The sequence below is a fragment of the Trachemys scripta genome, chromosome 11 (genome assembly GCF_013100865.1).
Source record: "Trachemys scripta elegans isolate TJP31775 chromosome 11, CAS_Tse_1.0, whole genome shotgun sequence".
In the NCBI taxonomy this organism is placed as follows: Eukaryota; Metazoa; Chordata; order Testudines; family Emydidae; genus Trachemys; species Trachemys scripta.
In genome coordinates, this window is record NC_048308.1 from 30,349,654 (window position 1) to 30,377,443 (window position 27,790).

The window sequence follows — 27,790 nt, forward strand, 5'->3', positions numbered from 1 at the left end:
GCAGAGTGGACCGATGCATGTTCATTTTCATCATCTGTGTCAGATGCCATCAGCAGAAGGTTGATTTTCTTTTTTGGTGGCTCGGGTTCTGTAGTTTCCACATCTGAGTGTTGCTCTTTTAAGACTTCTGAAAGCATGCTCCACACCTTGTCCCTCTCAGATTTTGGACGGCACTTCAGATTCTTAAACCTTGGGTCAAGTGCTGTAGCTATTTTTAGAAATCTCACATTAGTACCTTTGCGTTTTGTCAAATCTGCTGTGAAAGTGTTCTTAAAACGAACACGTGCTGGGTCATCATCCAAGACTGCTATAATGTGAAATATATGGCAGACTGTGGGTAAAGCAGAGCTGGAGACACATAATTCTCCCCCAAGAAGTTCAGCCACAAATTTAATTAACTTTTTTTTTTTTAAATGAGCATCATCAGCATGGAAGCATGTCCTCTGGAATGGTGGCCAAAGCATGAAGGTACATACGAATGTTTAGCCTTATCTGGCATGTAAATACCTTGCAATGTTGGCTACAAAAGTGCCATGCGAACACGTGTTCTCACTTTTCGGGTGACATTGTAAATAAGAAGCAGACAGCGTTATCTTTTGTAAATGTAAACAAACTTGTTTGTCTTAGCGACTGGCTGAACAAGTAGTAAGATTGAGTGGACTTGTAAGTTCTAAAGTTTTACTTTGTTTTGTTTTTGAGTGCAGTTATGTAACAAAAATATCTACATTTGTAAGTTACACTTTCATGATACAGAGAGATTTCACTACAGTACTTGTATGAGGTGAACTGAAAAATACTATTTCTTTTGTTTATAATTTTTACAGTACAAATATTTGTAATAAACTATAATAATATAAAGGGAACACTGTATATTTTGTATTCTGTGTTGTAACAGAAATCAATATATATGAAAATGTAGAAAAGCATCCAAAAATATATAAAACAATAGAATACCAATTGAAATGTCTAACAGTGCGATTAATCGTGATTAATTTTTTTTTAGTTAATCGTGTGAGTTAACTGCGATTGACAGCCCTATTTATAATATATATTTTAAACATTCTTTGAAAAATATATTGTGAACTAAGTGAGGCAAGAATTGTGTGTCTTGCTGTGTGCTTGTACAGTGTTCAGCATAATGGGACCAATAACTTCATTGGCTCTTGCGCACTACTGCGATACAAATAATAAGTAAAGGGAAAACCTCATAATACATGGGAAAAATTTGACCCCAAGTCGTAAAAGTTGTTGTCTGTATAGCTCAAAATTTCTTCCAGAATGAAGTGAAACATTTTCAGTTAAAACACACACATACACAAGTGTCTAATGTGTGGTGTTCGATACTACAAAATATCTACACTGGCAGTTCTGGAATCAACAACCTGAAGAAACATCTAGTGTCGCTGCAAAACATGTCAGTGGTGTAGCGTCATTACCTTTCCAATGAAACAGAAATGCTTTTTAAAATCCAGCTCAACCATCATTCAGTGAAAAAGTTACCAATACTGAAGTGTTGCTACTATTCACTTTGCTGACCATTTCACAAAGCTTGACAAGAAGACATTCTAAGATTCAGCTACCGGAAAAAAATTTCCCTGTGGAAGAACAAAAAGCTGTGTGCATCATCAAAGCTCTGTCAGCACATCTGACACAGTCAAGCCATGAACCTTGCAAGATCAGGACCTTTCACTGTTATGATGGATGAAAGTAATGATGTCAGCAATGAAAAGGTGGTCTACATCATGATTAGATATTTTGATTAGGATTCAAGACTTGTGAAAAATGATCTTTTGGGAAAGCTTGTCTGCAAATGCTGAAAGCTTTTTTGCATCAATGAATTCAGTTTTCACGGACTTCAACATTCCAGGGACATGATAGAATTTCTATCTGACTCAGCATGTGGGGACTGGCAAGCACAGTCTGTACACAGTAAAAGAAATGTCATTCTCTCTGTGCAGCCTTCCATACATGTCACTTGTGTACACTTGGTAGATAAGAAGCATGCTGTCACAGCCATCTCCAAAACAGGGAAAGATATGTTGATTAACTACTATTGCAATTTCTATACAAAATTAAAGGAAGAATACTATCAATACCAATAGTGGTGCAGTACAGATGACCTAGCTAGCCTCCTACCACCACCATGTTTAATGCAGGATAAGACTTCAACAAGCTTTTACTTTAGGTGTCCCTAAACCACTGACTGCCAGAAGCTGGGACTGAGCAATGGGCTGGATCACTCAATAACTGCCTTGTTCTATTCATTCCCTCTGAAGCATCTGGCATCAGCCACTGACAGACAACAGAATACTGGGCTAGATGGACCACTATGGCCATTCTTAATACGCCACTTCATCCTTATTGTAAAATCTAATCTGGGATCAAAAAGCAAAGCAAAGAGTTCCATGTGTTACTGCTTGAGACTATTTATTGGTCCAATTATTTTTAATTACTTATAATTTTTTAAGATAGAGGATAAAGGGGATCTAGGGTTACCAGGAGATCATGCACACGTCTGTACGATTTCATCTGATCTAGAAGTTGAAAGGTGCATAGAGAATGAGGCAGGGAATTACAGGAAGAGAAACGCTGCTCTTTTGGTGAAGGCAGGTGAGTGCTACCCAGAAAAGCTCTGTTCTATTCCTGGCTCTGCAACAGATTTCTTATATGACACTGAACAAGTCAGTTAAACCAAGCTATTCAGAGTTAGGCTTTGTCTCTTCACTAGCCTACCAGGTTAGTGAATACATGGTAACTAACACAAGGTAAAAGCCACTTCACCTTGAATGGTCCTGTGAAATGTGTGTTAACTACACATGCTAAACAATTTGTTCCACCTTGGATTTAGCTGTGACACTCAAACTATGTCTGCACTACATCATTTACAGCTGCGCAGCTGTAGCACTTCTGGTGAAGATGCCCTAAGCCAACGGGAGAGACCTCTGCTGTTGGCTTAATAACTCCTGCTTCTGTGAGAGACCCTAGCTATGTCAGCAGGAGCTCTCTCAACAACACAGCACTGTCTACAACCGTGCTTAGGTCGCTATAACGTACGTAGCTCAGGGGTGTAGATTATTCATACCCCTGAACGAAACAAGTTATACCGAAGTAATATGTAGTGTAGACATAGCCCAAGTATGTTTCCCAGACCTGAAGAAGAGCTTTGTTTAAGCTCAAAAGCTTGTCTCTCACCAACAGAACTTGGTCCAATAAAGGATATCACCCTGTCTCTCTAATGAAGACAAGGCAGTTTGTAGTTTTCACATGTGTTGGTCAAGATTAATCCTAGATTCCCCACTCCTGTCCAAGCTTACATTACATTACATTGGAACTTTTGTTCCAATCATATCCTTGTTTGGCTAATGGAAGCTAGACCAGGGTGATGGGCATGCTGTAAGAAGTGGACGAGAATTTTTCTTTTTATCCTGTTTGTATTGTTTTTCACTTCAAGGGCACTTTTTTTTTTTTTATTAAAGGATCTCGTCTTCCTTTCACGGTTTTATGCTAAAAAAACATTTCTAGCCTAGTTAATTTACTTTCCAAAATTACATCGGTATCTTTGTGTCCACGTCAAATAATTTATTTCATTGTCCGGGGCTGGATGAACAAACTTTTTGCATTAACTTTAATTTTGGCCTTTTGTAGTGCAAAGGAAGACAGACAGTACCTTCACGGAGGAGGTTTCTATTAAGATTTAAATTATTTGTAGGGCCTTTGTATAATGAGGATAAAGACAAAAACATGTCCATCCTTTAGGAAATTGCTTGTCAGTCAGGCAGGAAACAAAGCCAAAGGAAAAGCCAATTCAAGCATCAGAAAGAGCCAAAAAGTATCAGAAGAAGCCAAACCATTTGACCTGGCATGCAAAAACTAAGAGAAAAAAATACAAATAGAAATGAAGGCTGGTCAGTTCCCTGTAGACAGATGTTTCCCATTGCCATTTGGGAGGCTTGAATTTTATTTCTGGTCCCAGTCTATGATTCCCAGTGTAGGCAAAAGTAATACACACAACACCTAGAGACAAGGAGCCCACTCATTTACCTAATAATGAACATATTGCTCAGTTAAGGAGCAATATTGATAGTCTCTGACAGGATTCCCATCCTGTCCTCCTTGGAAAGTAGGAGTAGCTATGACAGAGTTTTAGTCTACAGTGTAGGGCTTCATGAACAGTGATATCAATGGGACACCTTCCTCTTTTGAGATTACCACTTTTCATTGCACACAGCTGGATGGATCTCCATTGGCAGCCTATCAGCTCCTAGAAACCCCTGTCACGGACCAGCATCCCATTGTGATAGGCACTGTACAAACACAAAAAATATTCCCTGCCCCAAAGATCTTACCATCTAAGTATAACAAAGAGTCAACAGGAAGACACAGACAGACAAGGGAAGCATAAGGAAACAAATAGTCACTAACCACAGAGCCACCAGGCTGCTCCACAAACTTCCTTTATTTTTTATTAGTGTCTTATCTGTAAGAAATGCTTATTTTACAGGCCAGCATGAAGACCCTATGAACAGTGTGCATAAAGAGGTCTGATCAGCTCATTCAGTCACGCTGGCAGAGAGAAGTAACATTGTGGGCTGATCTACACTACCATTTAAGTTTGGTTTTAAAGGCGAGTCAGAAGAAAGGCTTAGCCCCCGAATCCGTACAGAGTATGACCCTGGCGTTTTAGAGCGTAAACCACATCCATGGCTGTCACAGTCTTCCGCTTCGCATGTTCAGTGTAAGTAACAGCATCGCGGATCACGTTTTCGAGAAAAACTTTGAACACGCCATGGGTCTCTTCATAGATCAACCCACCAATCCACTTGACACCACCAAGACGAGCCAAACGCCAAATAGCCGGTTTGGTAATACCTTGAATGTTATTGCAAAGTACCTTCTGATGGCGCTTAGCGCCCCCCTTTCCGAGTCCTTTGCCGTCTTTGCCCCGACCAGACATGTTGCTACCATCAAGTTGATGCAACTTATGTTGCTCAGGGGCATGAAAACAACACCCCCCTGAGCAAAGTAAGTTATATCAAGACACTCTCCTGCTGACATAGCTTCCGTCTCTTGCGTAGGTGGAGTAATGATGCCAACGGGAGAACGCTTTCCCATCTGCGTAGCGCGTCTTCACCAGACACGCTGCAGCAGCACAGTTGCATCGGTGCAGCTGTGCCAATGTAGCAAGGTAGTGTAGTCTTGCTCTGAGAAGGCCAAGCAGGATAAAGGGAAAATGTGGGCATGCAGGGGTGGAGGGTAGGGGGGAGAACAAGCAGAAAAAGCCAGGTAATAAGAAAGACAGAAAGGCAGTTCTAATTCCCCCCCCCCTTTTTTTTAAGATAGTTTATCAATGCGAGGAGATTAGTTTTCTTAGAGTATTTAAAAAAAACCAGACAAAAAAGGGTCAGAAAGTAAGAAAATTGAACAAATAAATTAAAAAGAATTAAAAAAATAACTTGGAGTGGCACAAAAACTGCCCATTCTGATCATGAATATTGAGACTGAAAAAGCCCAAGCTTTTCCTGTCTTTACAAAACATTTATCAGCAAGCCATTATCTTTATCTTTATTTTTGAAATCTCTAACATCACTGCAACCCCAAACCTAGGTGCTCCAGATATTAGTTGTAGTTTATAAAGTTGCTTATCATTCTATTCTCAAGACAGAGGATTACTGAGATCTAATTAAATTAGGAGTCAAAATGGATCAAGTAAACAAAAAACAAAAAAATTATTCTACCCCATGTTGCCAGAACATCCCTGAACAATTTCTTCCCTTTCTTTTGGGGAAAAATAATAGATTTCAACTAGATTAGCAGCCTTACTAATGAACAGTTATCTATCTCCACAGAGGCACCGCTCTCAGGCCTGTTCCAAAGACAAATTACTTCAGTCCTTGGCCACTAAAAGTTGTAAATCTAGCTGCACCTCTCAAAAAAAAATGGAGTAATCCCCTGTATCTCAACTAACCACACCTACAAATTGTCAGGGAGGGCACCTATTTAACCACAGTGATATTGTAAGTGAATTGGTTAATAAATGTAATAAGTGTTAATGCAAATATAATTACGTTTAAATCTGCTTTATGTCTGACCATATTTCTACCCCATCCACATCACCGACAAAGTACAAAAACAAGTTTATTTTCTCTCTGTTGGTAAACAAACCATTTAAATGTGCTTGTGAAATTACATCTCTGGTTTCTCAAAAGTTAACCAGTCAAAATGAAAGACAGCAGAAACACACATACTCTTGCTTGGCCTTTCTGTAAAATTGAGTGGTGTTCCAAAGAAGTGTCCCAGACACTGTTTACACAACCACCAGTCACTAAGAGTTTGAGATGTTCTGGGAAAAAATGCCATCACACACTACAGACTGTTGAATGCCTGAAGAGTCCATGTAGACAGTCCTCCTGCCAGGGCTGTTCTATAATGCCAGAACTAAAAAAGTGATTTATACTAGTGGTATTTTACAGAAGTAGATCTGACTGTACTCCTCATAAAATATTGTTTGCTAGTTCAAGGATATGAATTGCATTACGAAGTACATCGTGTATTCTCACAAACAAAGCTAAGAAGCAGAGACTTAAATAACAGGTCCGGGGGAGGAGGGGAAAGGATTTTGCAGCCTTTTCAAAAGTTCATGTGCCAGAACTATGAGAACCCAAGAGAACAGGCTTTCAGAATAGCCTTCAGAAAAATGCTGTTATGTTACAGTACAATAGCATACATTTGTCTTTATATAGTTATAAGCCAGGATATCCACTACACATTGGTACACAAATACTACAGTGATGGTCACATCAGAAACACCGAAAATACATTTCAAAGGATGTATATAAGGAAAAGAAAAAGTTATCTCACGAAGATTTATACCACTGGAGATTGTTGAAACTGAAGGGTGTTTCTGCCTTAGACAACATTTAAGTTCCTTCACCAAAATATAACTCATTCCAGTCCATCCATCTCTTTCTTCCTGGACACTTTACTTTTTTTTTAAGATGCAAAAGTGAATTATAGCACTTGCAAAAAGTACTAGAGTGAAAACTTTGCTCTCCATCTACCCAAAGCACAGGCCACAGCAGTGCAAATTCCTCACACAGATCCACCAAAGAGACCTAACCTTAACTTGAGACGGCCACTTCTTGACATCCAGGTCATTAAGTACCCATACCCATTAAATTCCTGATCTTTCCGCTACGAGAGCCACCTCAGCTGCCCCCGTATACACATTTTGTACTATGAACTGACTTGAGACCACCAACTCTCCTTTGACACAGTGATCCCACTGTACAACCATCAGATGGCAACACCAAACCCTAAACCATGTATCATAGTCTCAATAGTCACTCTCTATAAAGCTATCCCTGGGATTTAAGTACTTTAAAGATTGTAGGGGGTGCATTATACAGAGGGAATTAACTTTTAAACAAGAATGTTGCAGCCTCATATTGGGAGTAGCATTTTAACAAAAGCCTTATATAACAAACTAAAGTATACTTATACTATATATATATATATTATATATATATATATATATATATATTATATATATATATATATATATATATATATATATATGGTAATAGTAAGATGTGTTGGGATGTGAAGATGAAGAGGTAAACAAAATATGCCCCTTGAATTTTTAAACAACTCTTGTAATTCAAATAGGTCACCTTAGTTNGAAACACTACTGTCTAAACAGTGGTAAAGGTAAACAAAATATGCCTCTTGAATTTTTAAACAACTCTTGTAATTCAAATAGGTCACCTTAGTTCTGGTTTACCACTGTTTAGACAGTAGTGTTTCATAAAAAATATTAAGCGAGTTGAACTTCAAATCGTTTAACAGAAGCGATGCCTCATTGATTTACATATCTATTGTAAAAATGATTTAAATATATTTATTCATGTTAATCCCAAATAAAGTGCAAAATATAAGGTAACTGTTCTTACAACATGGTTCTTAGATACAGCAGATACAATTTACTTTCAACTAAAACAATACCTTGGATGGATGTAATAATCAGTTGTATTAACCAAACATAGAATCTATTGTGTTTTGAGGGGGATGGGGGGTTATTCAGTTAATTTCCTAAGTTATCATCAGAAGAGGCAATGAAGTTTGTAAACTAACATTGACAGGACAAGAAACCAGAGTGGAACTGAAGAAAGAACTTTTGCTACATTTTTAAGACTACCGTAGGTTTTTAAAAACTTTCTATATAGAGCAGGGGTGGGCAAACTTTTTGGCCCGAGGGTCACATCGGGGAATAGAAATTGTATGGCGGGCCATGAATGCTCACAAAATTGGGGTTGTGGTGCTGGTGCGGGGCCTGGGGAAAGGCTCAGGGGGTGCAGGCTCCAAGTGGCGCTTTCCTTAAGCAGCTCCCAGAAGCAGTGGCATGTCCCTTCTATGGCTCCTATGTGGAGGCGCGGCCAGGAGGTTCTGCACGCTGCCCCATCTGCAGGCACCGCACCTGCAACTCCCACTGGAGCGTGCAGGAGCTGGAGCGGGTGGCTTCTGGGAGCTCCCATGGCTTCTGGGAGCTGCATGGTGCGGCCCCGACCCAGCACCCCAGCCAGAGCGCCGGAGTGGGACCGATCCACCTGGTGCGGCTCACGGGCCGGCTTGAAATGGCTTGCAGGCCGGAGTTTGCCCACCCCTGATATAGAGGTATTGGAACTTGATAAATTGTAATCTGAAGAGGTAGCTGCTAGAAATTAAATTCTCTAGGTAACACATTTTAGTGCAAAAAATCTCCTGGGGGAATTCTCAGCCACTGCACATGTGCAGAATGTATGTCCCCCACAGATTTCTTTGTTTCCCCACAGAAAAATGACTTTCTGAGGGGGAAGCAAAGGGAAGCCACAAGAACGGCCATGCAATGCTTCCCAGCAGTATGTTTAGGGAGCCCAAGTCAGCAGGCAAAGATGTAAATCACCGTGGGGCAGGGGATGGGACTGGGGAAGACCTGGCGGGTGGCTCCTTCCCTGCACCAGCTAGTCCCGGTTCGGCTGGGGAGGATGAGACTTCCTCTTCCCCTTCACGGCATCTGGGGCCAGATCAGATCCACTCCAGATTTCTCCCCCTTCTGCAGGAAGCTGTGCAACTACACATACACACACTCGCTTCCTGCGCCCATCATTCCTCAGCTGCAGGGGGAGGGATCCCTGTACAGGGAGCTTCTCCCCCATCCACCCAAACTCCATGCATCCATATCCCCTCATACCTCACCGAGCCTCATCCCCCACACATTCAGAACCCCCCTGATGAGCTCCACTCCCCAGCAACTGGACCATCCTGACAAGCCACCAGCACCCGGATCCCCACCCCTTCAAGCCCCAACTAGCTGCACCTGGTTCCCCCTGCATCTGGACCCTCACTGACCCCCACACATCCAGACCCCCTTGCAGAGACAGAGACCTTCCGCCCCACACACTCAGACCCCCCTGCTGAGCCCCAATCACCTTCACCTGGACCCCCCTGCAGAGTCCCATTACTGTTGCAGCCAGAACCCCCCCAACAAGCACCTGTGCAGCCAGATCCCCCCTCACCCGGATCCCCCACTGAGCTGCTCACACCCAGATTGCCCCTCACAGAACCCTCTCAACCCACACCCGGATACTCCCACACTAAGCCCCTCCACACTTGGATCCTGTCTTGCTGAGCCTGCCTGCCCAGACCTGCTGCACCTGGCACGGAGGCGCAGGGCCCTGGGATGTTTCTGGGGAGGCCCGGTCCTTGCACTGTGTCAGGGTTAGGTGCAGCTTCACCGTGATCTCCCACCTCTGTGCAGCCAGTGGCCTGTGCTCCCCAATGCCATGCTGGAGCTTCCACATTTATCTGACAAATAAAATTCTGCAAATTTTAAAATATTGTGCTTGGTATTTTTTATTTTTTGGTGCAGAATGCCCTCAGGAGTTTAAAAAAAAAATCAACTGGCTTAAAAGTGCATTTTTTTGTTTATTTGTTTGTTTTGAGGCTTAAATTGGTATCACATTACACTACTGGTACAACAGAAGGTTTTAAATGGATCAAAGCACTAATAAACATGACAATTAAAGATACAGGGTAGAAGTCTATAATAGAAGGGTAGAGGTACACTAACCGTTTCCCCAGTAAGAGGAAAATATCCTTTTCGTGGCACAAGACAACTACTGTTTCTGCTGCACTTAGGACACAGTGTCATTTACACTTATGATTGGCTGGAGTCATGGGAAACATCTAATGGTCAAGAGACCAAAGAGGGATACAGAGATGATTCATAAAATGCTTCCATCTCCATTTCAGTTTGACTTGGTTGCATGGAAGCTTTGGCCATTGTGTTCAGTGAAATTCAGAACCAGTATCCTGAAGAACATACAAGCTGAAAGATTTTTTTAAAAATTAAAACAAAAAAATTCACTAACTCTCTTCTCACTTGCACAATTTTGCATCACTGGCTTCAATGGAGTCACTTCTGAAGAGAATACATGGTCTTCTTGCCTTTAGCTGCATTATATCAGGGAACAACACTTTTGCTCTCAGACCGGCAATTAGCTTGTCACATGTTGAAGACCTAGTTTCCCTTATGATGTAGGAAGCACTCAAAAAGATTTGTTTGCAAGTTACTAAGACTCTCCGTGTTGGAATTCTCCCACAATAGAAGATAAACTGCAGTAGAGGAAGTCTTTCCACACCTGCAAATTTTCTTAATTCAAAGGTTTATTCTGTCCTCTTCTTGTGATACAGTGCATTACAACAGGGTTGCCTGTAGGAACTAACACAAATTAGCTGGATTACAGATTTCTGAACAACTTTCTGAAGTTCTCTATAGTAGTTAAAAGAGTCATCTGTAGGACACTGTATAGCATGGACTTTTGGATAGAACAAGTTTACCAGTGGTAAAATGGTTCTGGATGATTTCCAACATCCAATTTGGAAGCATATTTGATCAAAATAATTTTAGCCTGTGGATGGATCACCCTCTGGTTGTATCGGAGTTTAATTTTCACCTGCTCCAGTGAATAAGGAAGTTAGAAAATCCAGCTCTATACAATATGTAATTTCAAATTCTTTCCAAGTTGTATTTAGTTGGCCAATATCACAGGTAAAAATTGCACATCTGCATGCAAGTGCAAGTCAGTGTCAGTATTATACAGTAAGAGAGTCAAAACCTTCATTAAAACAATCTGAGATAAAGCACCCCAAAAACAAACTAGTCTGAACAAAAAGTGTTGTGCCTCAGACAGATTTCACTTCTCCCCTGTAACACAGATGCCTGTTTATGTTTATTTCTAATATAGTGTTGTTTAATTTTGCTAACGGGTGAAGGGTTATGCTACTAACTAATTCAAAACAACATGAGCTGCACACATAAATTTTTCACATGGTATTGGGAGAACTGACCCTACAATATTATTACCAAACAAAATTATTGGCAATATCATGGCAGCCAGGTAACAGAGTATGAAACGTCTCTGGAAATTGAAGTTAGAAAATAAATAAGGGACTTCAGCTCCTCTAGCCAGCAGACAGAGAATTTGTCAGAAACAATGCTCTCAGATGCCAGCTTAGACATTGTTTTTGTATCCCCTCCTCTTTCCCTAGGAGCTAATTCTTGAAGCACCGATGATGTAAGTCTTGCCCATAAACTATATAGCTATATTGTCTGCCTAGTAAAATGGGAGGAGAAAAAGGGGTAAATTACATAAACAAAAGTATAAAAACAAAGGACTAAAATGAAAGAACTAGTGATAACAATGAAATTTTACCTCACACTACTCACATTTTTAACCTACTGCCTGAGCAAGATGACAAAGGCCCTACCATATGCCTTTGATGATGGTTGTGAGCGAATAGGAATTTGTGTTACAGTGAGCCTGCAGATTTTTTATTAGTGCCTATTTATTAAAATAAACTTCTACTCTGTTTTTTGGGAGGTTATAACGTTCACTTTGTGATGCACTCCCCCCCCCCCCCACTACCTCCCGTGGCTTTCCAGGTTCAGGATGCAAGCACAGGCTTGACCAAGTATGTGCTAAGACAAAGGTTGACTGGCGAACCTGTAACTGTCAAAAATGAATTTGTTCTGTGTTTGAGAGAAAAAAAAATTCTTGAGAAAAGAGAGAGCACATTGAAAAACAGATGGGAGGTAATACAGAACTCTCAGGGGGACGGAGAGGGAATCAGGGCCCAAACCTAGAGTTTGCACCTAGCCTGAACCCAGAATCTGTGTGTAGTGTTTCTTACTAAAATCCTTTCCCCTGCATTTCTCAAAACTGGTGACTGAGATAAAGAATGGCATTTTCTAAAGTGCTTGGTGATGAACTAGCTCTTCTCTCAATGAAGTCAAAGGGAGTTTTACCATTGACTTCAAGGGGAATAGATTTAGTTCAATATTAAGCACTTCTGAAAGTTTAACCTTAAATGTCTATTCACACCTGAAGACTTCATGCAGGAAAGCTGTAACCGCAGAAAGATCTGCTAAGATACGATATACCTAGGGTGACCAGACGTCCCGATATCTAGGCGTTTGTCCCGATAATTGTCCCCAAACATCGGTCGGGACGCAATTTGTCCCGATATTGCTCGGTACTCCGTTTTGTTTGTTTGTTTTTTTGTTCCGCCGGCGGCAGTCCGCTTTTTTTTTTTTTTTTTTGCCCCCCCCGGGGTCCCCCCCCCCCCCCCCCCCCCACGTGTCCGGATATTTTCTTCCTCTCATCTGGTCACCCTAGATATACCATTTCTTTTGTAAACAAATGAAGAGGAAGCTACAATCTTCCACACCTCTTGATGAATCAACAACTTTTAACTTCTATTCAGGGAGAAAAGCAGGCGGGGACTTAACGATTGACACCTACTCTGAAAGACAGGGGGGAAAAAACTCAGAAGCAAACAGGATCATGGATGTCACATACATCTTTTTCTGAAATCAGCTAACAGAGAAAAGATAGCAATGCTAGAAGCTTCTGTAAGATGAAACCACATCTCTGGAAGCTTTCCCTAATGTGACTGTGGATGTAGTCTGTGAAGGAGAACAGAGAAGCAGGAATTCAAGGAAAGGATGAGCTCATAGGCCAGTAACTAGAAAGGGTTACAGTGTGGAACCCAAGGACTTGGTAGGCATCCCTACAGAGTTTGAAGCCCTTTTAAAAATATTTCTTGTGAGGAGATTAAAATAGTTTTTATTATTTGCCACTTTCATGAATTTTGTAAATTGTATACACACTATTATGAACATCACCTTTACTCAAATATAGTATCTTCAAATTTGTATTCACAGTATTTTACATTTCTACAGTACTTCCCACGAGGTCCGCCAGGACACTTTAGAAACACTAGTGAATTAATCCACAGGACATGCCTATAGAGATATATCTATTAAAATAATATCTATTTTACCATGTGCATACCATGTTTAAACAAAAATTGCACAAATTAATTGTCTTGATACTAACTGCTTAGGGAAAATACTAATTGTATCTTAAATTGATTAAATACAACAATTTGGATAAAACATATTGGATAGATACAAAGTGCTGCTTTAGAACAAGTTGTTACCATTATCTTCCTAATTTGAACCAAAATGGATTAAACAGTAGTTGAGGCTTCACAGGACTTGTCTAGATTAAGTTACACTGGAAATTAAAACCATATTTGCTTGTGAGTAAGGGATGTGGTTATTACATGACTTTGGAGAAGAAAAATATGGGAACTCATTATCTTAGAAAGTATTACTATTTATTCGCTATTCTGCAACTCCACATGAATGGTGAAGCAAATACTCACCAGCAGCTACACACCACACAACAAAAACACCAACCCAGGAACCAAACCCTGCAACAAACTCTAGTGCTAACTCTGTCCACATATCTATTCAAGGAACACCATCACAGGACCTAACCACATCAGCCACACCATCAGGGTCTCATTCACCTGCACATCTACCAATATGACATATGGCATCATGTGCCAACAATGCCCCTCTGCCATGTACATTGGCCAAAGCGGACAATCTCTACGCAAAAGAATAAATGGACACAAATCAGACATCAGGAATTATAACATTCAAAAACCAGTAGGAGAACACTTCAATCTCCCTGCTCACTCACTAACAGACCTAAAAGTGGCAATTCTTCAACAACAAAACTTCAAAAATAGACTCCAACATGAAACTGCAGAACTGGAATTAATTTGCAAACTGGACACCATCAAATTAGGCCTGAATAAAGACTGGGAGTGGTTGGGTCATTACAAAACCTAATTTCCCCCATACTAATTTCCTCCTACTGTTACTCACACCTTCTTGACAACTGTTTGAAATGGGCCACTCTCATTACCACTATAAAAGTAATTTTTCCTCCCTTGGTATCCTTCTGTTAATTGAATTGTCTCATTAGACTGATCTCCCACTTGGTAAGACAACTCCCATCTTTTCATGCGCTGTGTATTTATACCTGCTACTGTATTTTCTACTCCATGCATCTGATGAAGTGGGTTATAGCCCACGAAAGCTTATGCTGAAATAAATTTGTTAGTCTTTAAGATGCCACAAGGGCTCCTCGTTTTTAATGATACAGACTAACACAGCTCTTAAACCTGTGAATTTAGGGTTCAATATCTCATGAATGTTTTAATCAGCAACAGAGTGGTGTATGACTCCTTTTCAAATGATAGCAAAAGTTCGTTAGCTCAAGCATCTGTTAATAATATGATTTAAATGACAATAAAGCATCAGTTAGTAAAGGTTTGTTTAAATCTGAATTTCAGTAATCTGGTTTACAGTTTAAAAGATGAAAGGGAATAAGGTAAAATCCATTGTATCACTGAATCCAGCCAAAAATTACTTGTATTAAAATGAATGGCTGTAAAAAGGAAGACTTTTAAAAATATCTAGTTTTAGTTTGAATTGAGAGTGACTGATTCAAATTAAAAAAAAAAAATTATTAGTGAAATCACAATCAGCTGTGCATATGGCAACCATGCACAAAACCAGTTTTACAAGGCATTCCTGAACAAACACAGATTTTTGTTCTGAAGTCTTAAACTAAAATAAAATCTCTGGAAAAGTGCACACTGTGTTTGCTCATTTCATAAAGTGAGGCTGGCTCCTCACATCAATGCAAGCGTTTTATTCGTTAATGTTATCCTGCAGGAGTAGCAGTAGCAATGGCAACTTGTGATTTAGTTAGGTCTGTGGACACGCGTCTGATATACACACACACACACACACACACACACTACAGTTTGGAAATTATTCCATGACGTTTTCACTACAGGAAACTTTACCTATATATTACTTAGAGCTAAATGTGTAATTACCTTTTAACTAATAGCATGTCAATTAGGTAACTTAAATTATGTTTTTTTTAAACCATCAAAGTTAAGTTTACTGTATTTTGAAGGGAAAGGAGGAAATAGAAACAATTTAAGCTCTAAAGATCAATCTTGAGCATCCAATACTTGCATTCTCTATTCTATATAAAAAATACACATTAAAAGGTTTGAATACAAAAAATAAAGAAGAGATGAAGATAACAGTTAAAAACAAGATCTCTGACATTTGTACTGTTTTGGGATGGCAAAGAAGTAAATAATAGAATAAAAAGAGCATATAATCATAACTTAAGGGCCAAATGCCATGATCTGAGGCATATAACCTGACATTCCGATTGGAGTATCTGATATTACTGAATTTACTGGCTCTCTCTCAATTTCATCAGAGTTGTTTTGTGTTAAATAAAAAACAGGCATTCAATTTCTGTTTTAAAAAACAAAATGAATAAACAGTACTTAAATTATTTGGGAGGCTTCAGCCACCAGACAAATGCATATTTAAGGAGATTTTAAAATACATGTTATCTGGTAGAAGCAATATGACCTCTTGTGTATTTAGTTTTAAAAATAGGGCCACTCCATATGTCCAATGTATTTTTAATGGGGATTGAGTCACATTCTTAATAGGCACACTATGAATATTGGGTATACATATCTTACTCCTGAGGGCATTCCCCACCAAAAAAATTAAAAATTCTGCACACAATATTTTAAAATTCTGCAAATCTGTCAAATAAATGTGAAGGTTCCAGCATGGCATTGGGGAGCACAGGCCACTGGCTGCACAGAGGTGAGAGATCACTGTGCAGCTTTCCCCCAGGACACAGACTCAGCAGTGAAGCTGCACCCAACCCTGACACAGTGCAAGGACCGGGCCTACCCCAGAAACACTCCAGGGCCCTGCCCCTCCATGCCAGGTGCACCAGATGTGGGCAGGCAGGCTCAGCAAGGCAGGAACCAAGTGTGGAGGGGCTTAGTGTGGGGGTATCCGGGTGTGGGTTGAGAGGGTTCTGTGAGGGGCAATCTGGGTGCAGGCGGCTCAGTGGGGGATCCAGGTATGGGGGGAATCTCGATGCACAGGGGCTTGTTGGGGGTTCTGGGTGCAATGGTAATGGGACTCTACAGGGAGGTCCAGGTGAAGGTAGTTGGGTCTCAGCAGGGGGGCCTGGGTGCAGGGGGGCTAGAGTTCGACAGGGGAGTCTGGGTGTGCAGAGGTCAGTGGGGGTCCAGATGCTGGGGGAGTGGGGCGGGATCCAGGTGCAACTGATTGGGGCTCAGTGGGGTATGGGTGACTCCTCAGGGTGCTTCAGGTGCAGAGGGAGTGGGGCTCATCATGGGGGTTCTGAGTGTGGGGGAGTGAGGCTCAGTGGAAGGGTCTGGATATGAGGGGGTCTGGATGCACAAGGTTTGGGTGGATGGGGGAACAGCTCCCCTCACAGGGATTCCTCCTCTTGCAGCTGAGGAGCGATGGATGCAGGAAGCGAGGCAAGGGGAGTTTGTACAGCTTCCTGCAGCTGGGGGAAAAATCTGGGGGTGCCATGCAAGGGAACAGGAAGTCCCATCCTCCCCAGCCCAGCCGGGACTTGCAGCTGAGCCTGGCGCAATGTAGGAGCCACCAGCCGGGTCTTCCCCAGTCCTGCCTCCTGCCCCACAGTGATTTACCTCTCTGCCAGCTGCCCTGGTCACCCGAAACATACAGCTGGGGAGGATCGCATGACCGCTCTTGTGGCTTCCCTTTGCTTCCCCATGAGAAAGTCATTTTTCTGTGGGGAAGCAAATAAATCCACAGAGGACATAAATTCTATGTATGCACAATGGCGCAGAATTCCCCCAGGCATAAAGCAGTAAGTATCACACAGTCCAATCACAATTGGCTTAGTACCAAGTGATAGAGGCTGCCTGTTTTCATCACCTGATAACTTTCTGGAAAAATTATTTTTTGTGTTGAAATGTTCATGCTTTGACTCTAGTCAGAGATGAATATTTGTGGAAAGTCTGAACAAAATCCCTTCACACTGCTTTAGTTCTGTGAAGGCAAGGAAAGACACACTTTTTTCATATTTAACAAAACAAAAACTACACACACCTCAATCTTTTCTCCTGCAACACATCATTAAAACATGGCTGATATCTGTTTGTAAGTAGTTTTCACTGAGGTCCGCAACCATATTTGAAAACCAAAATTGTGTGAATAGTATTGAAGTGATCAATGACTGAAAATAGGCTACTGCACACGCACAACAGAAAATGTCATGAAGTCATCAGTTCATTTTTCCAATGGACAATGACTGGAAGCTAGGCTTGTGATTCCCATCTCATCTCATAAGAACGGCCATACTGGGTCAGACCAAAGGTCTATCCAGCCCAGTATCCTGTCTACCGACAGTGGCCAATGCCAGATGCCCCAGAAGGAGTGAACCTAACAGGTAATGATCAAGTGATCTCTCTCCTGCCATCCATCTCCACCATCTGACAAACAGAGGCTAGGGATACCATTCCTTACCCATCCTGGCTAATAGCCATTAATGGACTTAACCTCCATGAACCTCCTCTCACTAAAAATAGTAGCATAGCCACTGTAGCGCAGGCAGCAGCAGCAATGGCACAGGCTAGCCATCTCAAGTACATACCTGCAGGGTTGTCTATGGCAGTGGCTCTCAATCTTTCCAGATTCCTGCATCCCTTTCAAGAGTCTCATTTTTCTTGAATACCTCATGTTTCACCTCACTTAAAAATGACTTGCTTACAAAATCAAACATAAAGATACGAAAGTGTCACAGCACACTCTTACTGAAAAATTGCTTAGTTTCTCATTTTTGCTATATCATTATAAAATAAATGAATTTGAATAAAAATATTGTACTTAAGTGTATAGCGGGGTGGCCAAACTTACTGACCCTCTGAGCCACATACAACAATCTTCAAAAGTTCAGGGCACAGTTGACAGGGCTCAGGGCTTCACCCCACAGGAGGCACCTGCCAGGACTCAGGGCTTCAGCCCCACTCCTGCTGAAGCCCCTAGCCCTTGCAGGTGTGCCCCGCAAGGCTGAAGCCCCAAGGCCCCCTGGGCACAAGCACCTACCCCACCATCCCGCCGCAAGGCAGAGATTCCGAGCTCCTCCTCTCTCCCCCCCTTACAAGTCTAGTAGGTGGAGAATGGGGAGGGCTGTCTCGGTGAGCTGCACTTCAATAGAAAAACAACTGTGTGTGCCTCATGAACCACAGTCTGGCCACCCCTACTGTATAGTACACAGAGCAATGTAAACAAGTCATTGACTCTATGGAATTTTAGTTTGTACTGACTTCGCTAGGGCTTTTTATGATGCCTGTTGTAAAAGTAGGCAAATATCTATATGAGCTGATGTACACCCTGGAAGACCTCTGAGTACTCCCACGGGTATATGTACCCCTGGTTGAGAACAACTGGTCTATGGCACTATAGGTATGTATTTTCCTTCAAAAGTGCACATTTAATCTGTTAATAACATGCGTTTGCAAGTATAAATGTTGTTTTAATAAAACCTAAGGTCTGATCATGATAACCCATCCTCACCTAAGTCATTTCTACTAATATGACTAATCCAATGTAAAGCCCTGATCCTGCCAATACTTCCGCACACTTAGCTCCTTTGGAGTCAATGGGACTTCTCCTGTACATGAAATTAAGCAGGTGTGTGAGTCTTTGCAGAATCATGGCTTAAGAAATTGGACATACTTATGTTAGGGCTACACTACTTAGCTTATTCACCTCTATGCAGTGGTATCACATAAGTCTTACGCACTGCTTTAAATTCCACTTCAGCAGAAACAGGCCCCAATTCAGCCCACACACAAGTACGTGCTTAACTTTAACCAACTGCTTAAATCCAATGGACTTCAGTAGGATTTAAGCATCGGCTTAAATGCTCTGTTGAGTTGTGGCTTTAAACGATACTTACATGATGCATAGGTCTTATGTGATCAGTCTGTTCAGGTGTCAGTTTGTACATGTGGCTTTCAGATTTTAAAGAAACCTAATGAGGGCTTTCCGCTTTTTTACATTTATGTAAAGAACTGGGAAAGTTAAGGCCCCAGCAGATCAATATAATCAAGCATTAAGCACACGGGCAGTCTTCACTGAAGTCTTTGGGATTTCTCAGGTGCCTAAAATTAGCCTCTTCACTGAAATGCTGCAGCTGTGCCGATGCAGCATTTTAAGTGTAGACCAGTGGTTCTCAACCTATTTATAATTGTGGGCCACAGGTTGAGAACCACAGACCCTTATGCCCAGCGCCCCTTTCCCAGAGACCCCTCCTCAGCTCGGGGCCAAGAGCCGAGCCCCAGGCCCGGGCAGCCGGAACCCATACCCCACCGCGTGCGGAGCAAGGCAGCCAGGGCCGGGACCCTGCCACACACTGGGCCAGGCAGCTGGAATCCAGGTTTTTTTTTCAAGCACACAACTGGGCCATAGCTGTGTGCTAATTGGGCCACATGCAGGCCGCGGGTTGAAAACTACTGGTATAGTCGTACCCTTAACCAATCAACTAAAAAAAGTAACATTTTATATTAAATACACCTCTACCCCAATATAACGTGACCCGATATAACACGAATTCGGATAGAACATGGTAAAGCAGCGCTCCAGGGGAGTGGGGCTGCACACTCCAGCAGATCAAAGCAAGTTCGATATAACACGGTTTCACCTATAATGCGGTAAGATTTTTTGGCTCCCTAGGACAGCGTTATATCGGGGTAGAGGTGTACCATGTATTTTTCTTCTGATGAATTTCTATACTATTAATCCAACTTCTGTTTCATCTCCATCCACATAGTATCCAATACAAGAGTCAAGACAGACCCCTGCATATGTCATGTGGTCCTTTTTAACTCTCCTTTTAAATGATCATGACCACAGGCCTTTCTTCAAACCAGATTTCAATATTACTCTATGATGTGGCCATCAGAAGGCACACAGGTAATAAACAGCTGCAGCATTGTTACGTAATGACTTGACCAAATATGTTTCCACCCTGAGTTTTAATTATTACTAATTTCTAGCATCCTGTAAGCAATTTATGGAAAGAACCATTTTTTTTTTTTAATCTATGCTTACCACAATGAGGTCTTGGTCCATGACAGAGGTTTCTCGGCGTTACCACAATACAAACAGCAAAATAACCAGTACCTTTCAGTAACAAACTTGTTTTTCTGAAGAACTACTAGAATTATTTTCCAGTGGCATCAAATATTAGTTCATCTAGTTAACTATTGCCAGTACAACTGTATCAGGGTTTTTTTGTTTTGTTTTGGTTTGTTTTTTGTTTTTTTTTTTAGGTGTGTTATGTAATGTAAGATAAGTTTTTTTTAAAGCTAGATGCCTTTTCTAAAATCTAAACTTTATAACAAATTAAAAAAACCACACCCCTACACCAGCAAAAGAATATATCTTTAGATTTAAAAAATGTAAATGCATTTTTGTAACAAAGGTAGAACAAGGTCCTGCCAAGTCGTGAGTTCAGAATTCTTTTCTCCTTGCAACATTTCAGTCCTGCATCCCTTGCATTGTTTTCAGATGGTTGTGACTTCAAGTGTTGCAAAGCAAACACCGAATCCTAAATTCAGGATGTGTCAAGGAAGTATAGAAGTATATTAGTTATTATTAAACCTAAACAGACTAACTTTTTAGGATGACAAATAGATTCAATTTTTTACCTTTATGATTCATTCAACTTTGCTGTCTGAGTTTGTTTTAAATAGCCCTAAAGAAAAAAATTTTAAAAAGATCATCTCCTGCTGTGAAAGGAAAATATTTAAATACTACGATAACCATTTAGATACAGCTTCCATCATAAAAAAGTCTAGAATTACAATATTCTGTTTTTTTAACCTACTAAAATATGTTTTTTAAGTGGTGCCTTAGATTTAGAAAAACAAGCAGAGAGTTATGAATAATAAATAACTTTCCAAGTTAAAGGAAATTTCTTCAGGCAAATATTTTCCATTTCAACCCACAGCTGTAAAACATTACCATGCTTCTGCATTTCCTCATCTACAAAAAGATACATTTAAGTCTGCCAACTTCATTGTGAAATGATGTCCAAGAGTGTGCAATATTTTACATTATTCACACACAAAAAGCAAAGCTATTTGTGTGAAGAATGGATATATATTTAGTGGAAATAAGTTAATTTTAGAAACAGAGCTCAGCTGATATAGTTTACTTTGTATGGTAAATTAATAAAATTTTAATTTATACTTTTCCCTGTACATAATCTGCATGGAGCTCATCTATACCAGTGGTTTTCAAACTGCGGGTCGCGACCCAGTACTGGGTCGTGGAATGTAAGGCACTGGGTCACAGCGGCTCTGGTCAGCACCGCCGACCGGGCTGTTTAAAGTCCCATCAATGGTGTGGTCCAGCTAAGGCAGGTGAGTCCCTACTTGTTCTGACACCACGCTGTGCCCTGGACGCGGCCAGCAGCAGGTCTGGCTTCTAGGCGGGGGGGGGGGAGGGGGGAAAGGGGGAGGCACAGGGCTCCGCGCGCTGCCCCTACCCTGAGCACTGGCTCCGCACTCCCATTGGCCAGGAACCAGCCAACTCCTGCTGGGGGGCCGGTGCCTGCGGGCAAGAGCATCCTCCACCTAGGAGCCGGACCTGCTGCTGGCCGCTTCCAGGGTGCGGCACAGTCCACAGTGCCAGGACAGGCAGAAAGCCTGTCTTAGCACCCCTGCTGCACCACTGCCCAGGAGTTGCCCGAGGTAAGCCTGTGCCCCAATTCCCTCCCCCAGCCCTGAGCCCCCCCCCAACCCAGAGCCCCCCCCCACCCCCCCAACCCCCCCATCCCCGGCCCCCCCCCCGAACCCCCAAAAAAAAAAAAAAAAAAAGTTTGAAAACCACTGATCTATACCATTTGTCAGTGAAGTGACATGGCAAGTCCAAATCAGAAAAATAACATTGCATAAAGCATGGAGGAAGTTCAGGTCAACTATCTGTACATTCAGATAGAGACTCAATGCAAAATAATTATGCAAATGTGATGGTTACAAATTAAATATGCTAAAGTCAGGAAATTCACAAAAATCTGTACTAGTGCTTAAAGTAACTGTGGACTAGTACTGTTCTTATAAGAGCCACAGTTGTGTGTCCAGCTGAAGAGTCCACCCCTCAATGCATGCATTTCACAGAGCTGCACAAGTACAGTAGTATGAAATATGCATTTCTCAGAGTACACACTTCATCTGGAAGTTTAAGGCCACCAAATCACCTTTTGAACCCACCCTATGGGACAAACTAGTCAGGACATGAACTTGCATCAACTGTGAGGTGAGAACTAATCCTCTCAATGTTCAAGATTAAGCTATTGTCATTTGTGAGGGAGCTTGTATGGCCCAGGCTAGTCTGGTTTCTTGTGCTAGACTCAGGTTAGGATGACACTAGAAACTTTTGCTAGTATAGTAACATTGAAAAGGTGTGGGGATTTTTTAACATTATACACATTTCTATATTGGCAAATGCCCTAGTGAAGACACAGTTATACCAGCAAAATGTGATTTTGCCAATGTAATTTATTTTGTTTGAGGAATCATAAGTTATATTCACAAAAACACTCTTGCACCAACAGAGGTTGTGTCTGCATTAGGAGGATTTACCAATACCAGAAAATGTTTCTTAACATTTTAACAGAGTAACTTAACCAAAAAGCAACTGAGCCAGCAGCTGAACACAGGCAGGAGGAAACAGTCAGGAAACCATCTAGTGGGACCAACTGCACTTGCGAGCCAACTCTACAAAACAGCAAGAGAGAAACCCAGGATAAGAAACTGCTTTGTTCAAGTAACAGAGGCAAAGCAGGAAGTCATAGTTTGTTCTTTTCATGCAGGGAATGTGACATCTCCTAGCCCTGGTAGGTATGTTGAGGTGGGATCATGAAGGGCACAGTATGGTATAAGAACCTATACAGAATAGAATGGTCAGTGTCATTAGATAGTTAAAATGAGACCTAGGAATTACCCAGTGGTCCAGGACCAGAGATCCAGCCACACTGACCCAATATTTGCTTATTTTAAGCTTTAACAAGAATTCTTTCATTGGTGTGCCATCTGTTTTAATAAACTTTTTATGCAGCTAAAACTAGTATCACTATTTCATGCCCAAGTTTGTTGGGTATGCCATCTCTAGTTTGGATGAAGAAAACCTGCCTCTAACTGGACTCCACATTAGGTCTAATGAAGAGTTTATAATATTACACAATGCTCAACTATCATCCATGTGGTTACTAACACTTCACGAGAACCGACAAATACATGTATTGTGATTCAAATTAATTTAAAATGCCAATTTGTATTAGTCTTTAATGGAAAGTACACAGTATTTTTTAAAACAATAGCTATTTTTATATATCATATCACACAACTTTCTCCCTAGATTTTAAAGTACTATGTAGATTTCAGGAGCCTTTTGATTCCTGAAGAGCATAGGAGGTTTTCGGCCAACTGGCACTTGCAAACTCTCTATTCACAGCCAGCTGCTGAAATCCACACAAAAAATACCCCAAAACCACCACACACATTCAGCTGCTTTTTGGAGGTCAGAACAGCATCAAGCAGGGAAGTGAAAGTTTTCAAAATTGTTTTTTAAACCTTTACCTTATTTTCCCTGATAAGTCATCCGTTTCCATGGGAAGAGAGGCAGAAACAGGTTGAACAGCCAGAAGCGTGTCAATTTCAGTTGCTGGCTGCTGGTTCCCCAGTTCCGCTCCTGTTTCCATGGCAACTTATGTAGCATCAGGGAAAACAAACCTAAAGGACATACAACAGCTAGAGGCAGAAAACACCAGTTTGCAAAAAAAAATAAAAAAAAATAAAAGATGAGCTGAATACTTAAAAATGTTAATAAACTTAAGTTACAAGATTAGAGACCTGGTCCTAGAAATCAAACAAGCTGTCCTTGACTTCACTGGGAATGTTCCCACAAGTATGGCTTGATGAATTAAGGTCCCAATTTACAGGAAAAACAGCTGAGATCTTCAAAGCACGAAGAACTGTCATCAGCCAGTAAGATGCTTTTTTCATAATTTCTTACACACACACACACTTCATAGGTATACATGTGTTTCTGCACGCATGCACTTATCTATGTACTCAAGTGACTCCTACCACCACAATACCACCCAGACACTTAAAGATAGAAACAAAAAAAAACAACTTCTCCCTCTCTGTTTCTTCCCAGCACATTTGCCACTGGGTTTCCAAATGCAAGCTGTTGAGATGAAACTTAAAAAGAGTTCTGCACTATGCACTACTCAGTCATAGTTAAATACAAACTATTGAGCAGCTAGCCATTAGCTCAAGACAAATCAACAACAGGCTGCTGGCTGGTTGAAACAAGGTCACTTTAATCATGTCTTTGCCAGTAGAGCATTCCAAGACATGGGGTATATCCCCTGCCCGTGTACTATTCTTTACCATTCCCTTCTCTGTGAAGTTCTTGCTCCTCGACTCTCCGGAAGTCTTCCAGCAAGTTTGTCTGTCTACACTCAGAATAGGCAGCTGGTGCCTTTACTGTTCAGATGCACAACATCCTTTCTGCTGGATGTCACAGCTGCTCAAGGCCATACTGCACTGGATTCTGTGAAGCATCTGAGCATTGAAGGCATTGTCTGCTACTATCTCACTAGGACTCTCTCTGTCAGCTGTCCTACAATTCCTTGTTCTTAGAAAGTATCTTGAGCTCAGCCATGACAGCTGGCACCTTTGGGTCTCAGAGAACCCCCAGGATCCTTTCTGACAGCTGCTTTCTGTGCTCCCCAGAAAGAGAGAATAAAGGGTACTGATACATTCAAGACTAAATGGTCTTTGGTTACATTCAGCTCAATATTACGTGTGCGGAGAAATCAGATCAGTTTCCCAAGACAACCAAGAATCTCTTACAGGTATTGAAACATCAAGTGCAAAATGTCAGAACTCAATAACAGAAGGAAGACAATTAAGGTGATGACAGTGAGCAAGAAATTGCTCAGCGGAAGGAGGGGCTTGGGGAAGAAGTGTTACTGCTAGCACCTCTATTATTTCCTAAATAGTAAATTTGGAAGCAAACTCCAGTTTATCTTGAAAAACTGCTATTCCTTGGGTTGAGAAAGTGACTGATAATGGGGGTTTAGAGCGCCCAAAATCCAGGCTCTGATAGGAACTCATCATCATGAGACATGATTTTTCCCCCCAGCCTGACACGTGATATACATTACTCACGAAAGCTTATGCCCAAATAAATCTGTTAGTCTTTAAGGTGCCACCAGACTCCTTGTTGTTTACATGCAACACTAACATTCAATTAACTGAAGACCACTAATTACAAATAGAACAACATTACTTTACTTTAGGAATTAAGTTTACATTCATACCAGGCCTGTTGTCCCCTTCAAAAAACAAAAACACTGCAGTGTAAAACAAAGCAAGATTTTGCTTGAGGATACTAGGACTTATTTGGTCTGCTAATTTCAGCAGCACCATTTTGAGCAAAATCAGTCAACAGAGATTTAAAAGATCCTCAGAATTTGTTCTCTAGACTGGGACAGGATGAGGAAGTTGTAGAAACAATATTCAACTCTAGGAAAGATACAATTCACATACTACCTAATGGTTTCAGGCACAATATACCTGTGACTTACATACTATCATATGAGGGGAACAGAATTTAAATTTGGAGTTTGGGATTTTGGACTACCATTTTGTAGAGACAAACTGAATACCAACATATTATCAGTAGGGGAAAAGTGCAGTAAGGACCACTAATGAAACAGAAGAATGATCATCTGGGTATGACTGCAAACCAAAGATGATTGTTCTTCTCTTATGGAAGATGATGCATATACATCTTCCCATACTTTGGTGTCCAACTTTTAATTTCTGCTCCACTTCACTGGAGTGATCTATTACTTTTACACCCTGATATAGCATAAATAGCATAAATGTCTAATATCACAGAATGAATACTAACATATATATTGTGCTCTATCTGCCCCTTTTATTAAAATGCTTATAAAACAGTAGGACAAAACTTTCATCCTATGGTTAACAGAAAGCGTGCTGAGGATATCCTTTAAAGCAGAGGTTCTCAACCAGGGTCCGGAGACCCCTGGGGGGGCCACGAGTAGGTTTCAGGGGGCCTCCAAAATAAACCAGAGAGCAAAGCCAGCGTTAGACTCACAGGAGCCCAGGGCAGAAAGCCGAAGCCTGAATCTCTCCATGTGAGGCTGAAGCCAAAGCCCGAGCAACTTCACTTTGCGGGGCCTCCTGTGGTTTGGGGCCCTGGGCAATTGCCCTGTTTGCTACTCCCTAATGCCGGCCCTGGCTTTTAATCAACTGGATACGTAAAAAAATAGTTACTGTGGCATTTTTATTCCATGTGGGGAGGGGAAGGCCTGAGAAAGAAAAAGGTTGAGAACCCCAGCTTTAAAGTACATGAAGCCTACCTTAGTATGCAGATGGACGTAAAAAATAAAACCCGCAAAAATTCAAACCCCATCAGTCACACAAACAGCCAACTCAAATCAGAAGGCATTTTTCAAAAACCATCTTGAGGCCTGTGAATTCTGAAAAACTGTCTGTAAACACTTTCCAAAAAGGCCTAACTATTTTTGGATTTCTTGATAATTTCCCAGCCCACATTTGACTGCTGTTTTGTAACATCAACTGAAGAGCTACATGACAATGTCATAAACAAATCCCTTATCAGAAGGCTACTAAATCAAACTCTATAATGTATTCAGTAAATTCATGTTGAAAATGTAATTTCCTTTCTTATATAAGTGGACATATGGGTGAAATAACCTCAGACACTGTTACAATGGTGTCATGCCTAATATCAAATCTCCTTCCTATTCATGAGGCTACCAGTTTTTGAGCCAATTTTGTACCTTTTGTCCTCAATGGCTTTCATGCTTACTGGTATTTAGCTTGCAAAACAAATGTTCAAGAGCCAAAGAATATATTTATTTTAATTACAATAGGATTTTTGTTGTTGTCAGATAATTTCTCTCCAAGTCCAATACCACCATATTTGGCACTAGACGATATTATACATGAATCAATATGAATCCTAGGTCACACCCTATATCCCTTCTTACCAAACCAGTGTAGCCTGGCTCCCTCCAGAATAATCCTAAACTATAGTACACCCAAAATGAAAACATCCACAGATATGCACATGCTTCATGAGCATCTGATCTCAGGAAAACAAAAAAAAGCATTAATGACTTTACCTATTCTTCCTTATTTCGATTAAAGGAAGACTATATACAATTTATCAGACTGCTACCTGGCAGTCTGTCTAATCTTATAATTCAGCAAGCCAACTGTGCCTCTGTAGGCTGATCAAATCCCAGTAAAATAATCTATAACCTGTTCCTATATATCAAAAATGCTGCTACTTTAAAAATTATTCATATTCAATTTTGAAAAACTGAATTTAAGTCTTCATGCATTAGGGCAAGATGCT

General features: G+C 41.1%; 2 protein-coding genes across 2 annotated transcripts in view; both read right to left on the bottom strand.

The window, feature by feature from the left end:
• Positions 1-27,790, bottom strand: part of BAZ2B (bromodomain adjacent to zinc finger domain 2B) — a gene marked incomplete in the record, with an annotated part of 274,297 nt that overhangs the window by 234,861 nt on the left and 11,646 nt on the right.
• On the bottom strand, positions 3,486-5,232 carry LOC117884836 (histone H4-like). The gene has a single exon (XM_034785684.1). It carries the CDS (start codon positions 4,952-4,954, stop codon positions 4,643-4,645), a length of 312 nt encoding a protein of 103 aa, XP_034641575.1. The 5' UTR covers positions 4,955-5,232; the 3' UTR covers positions 3,486-4,642.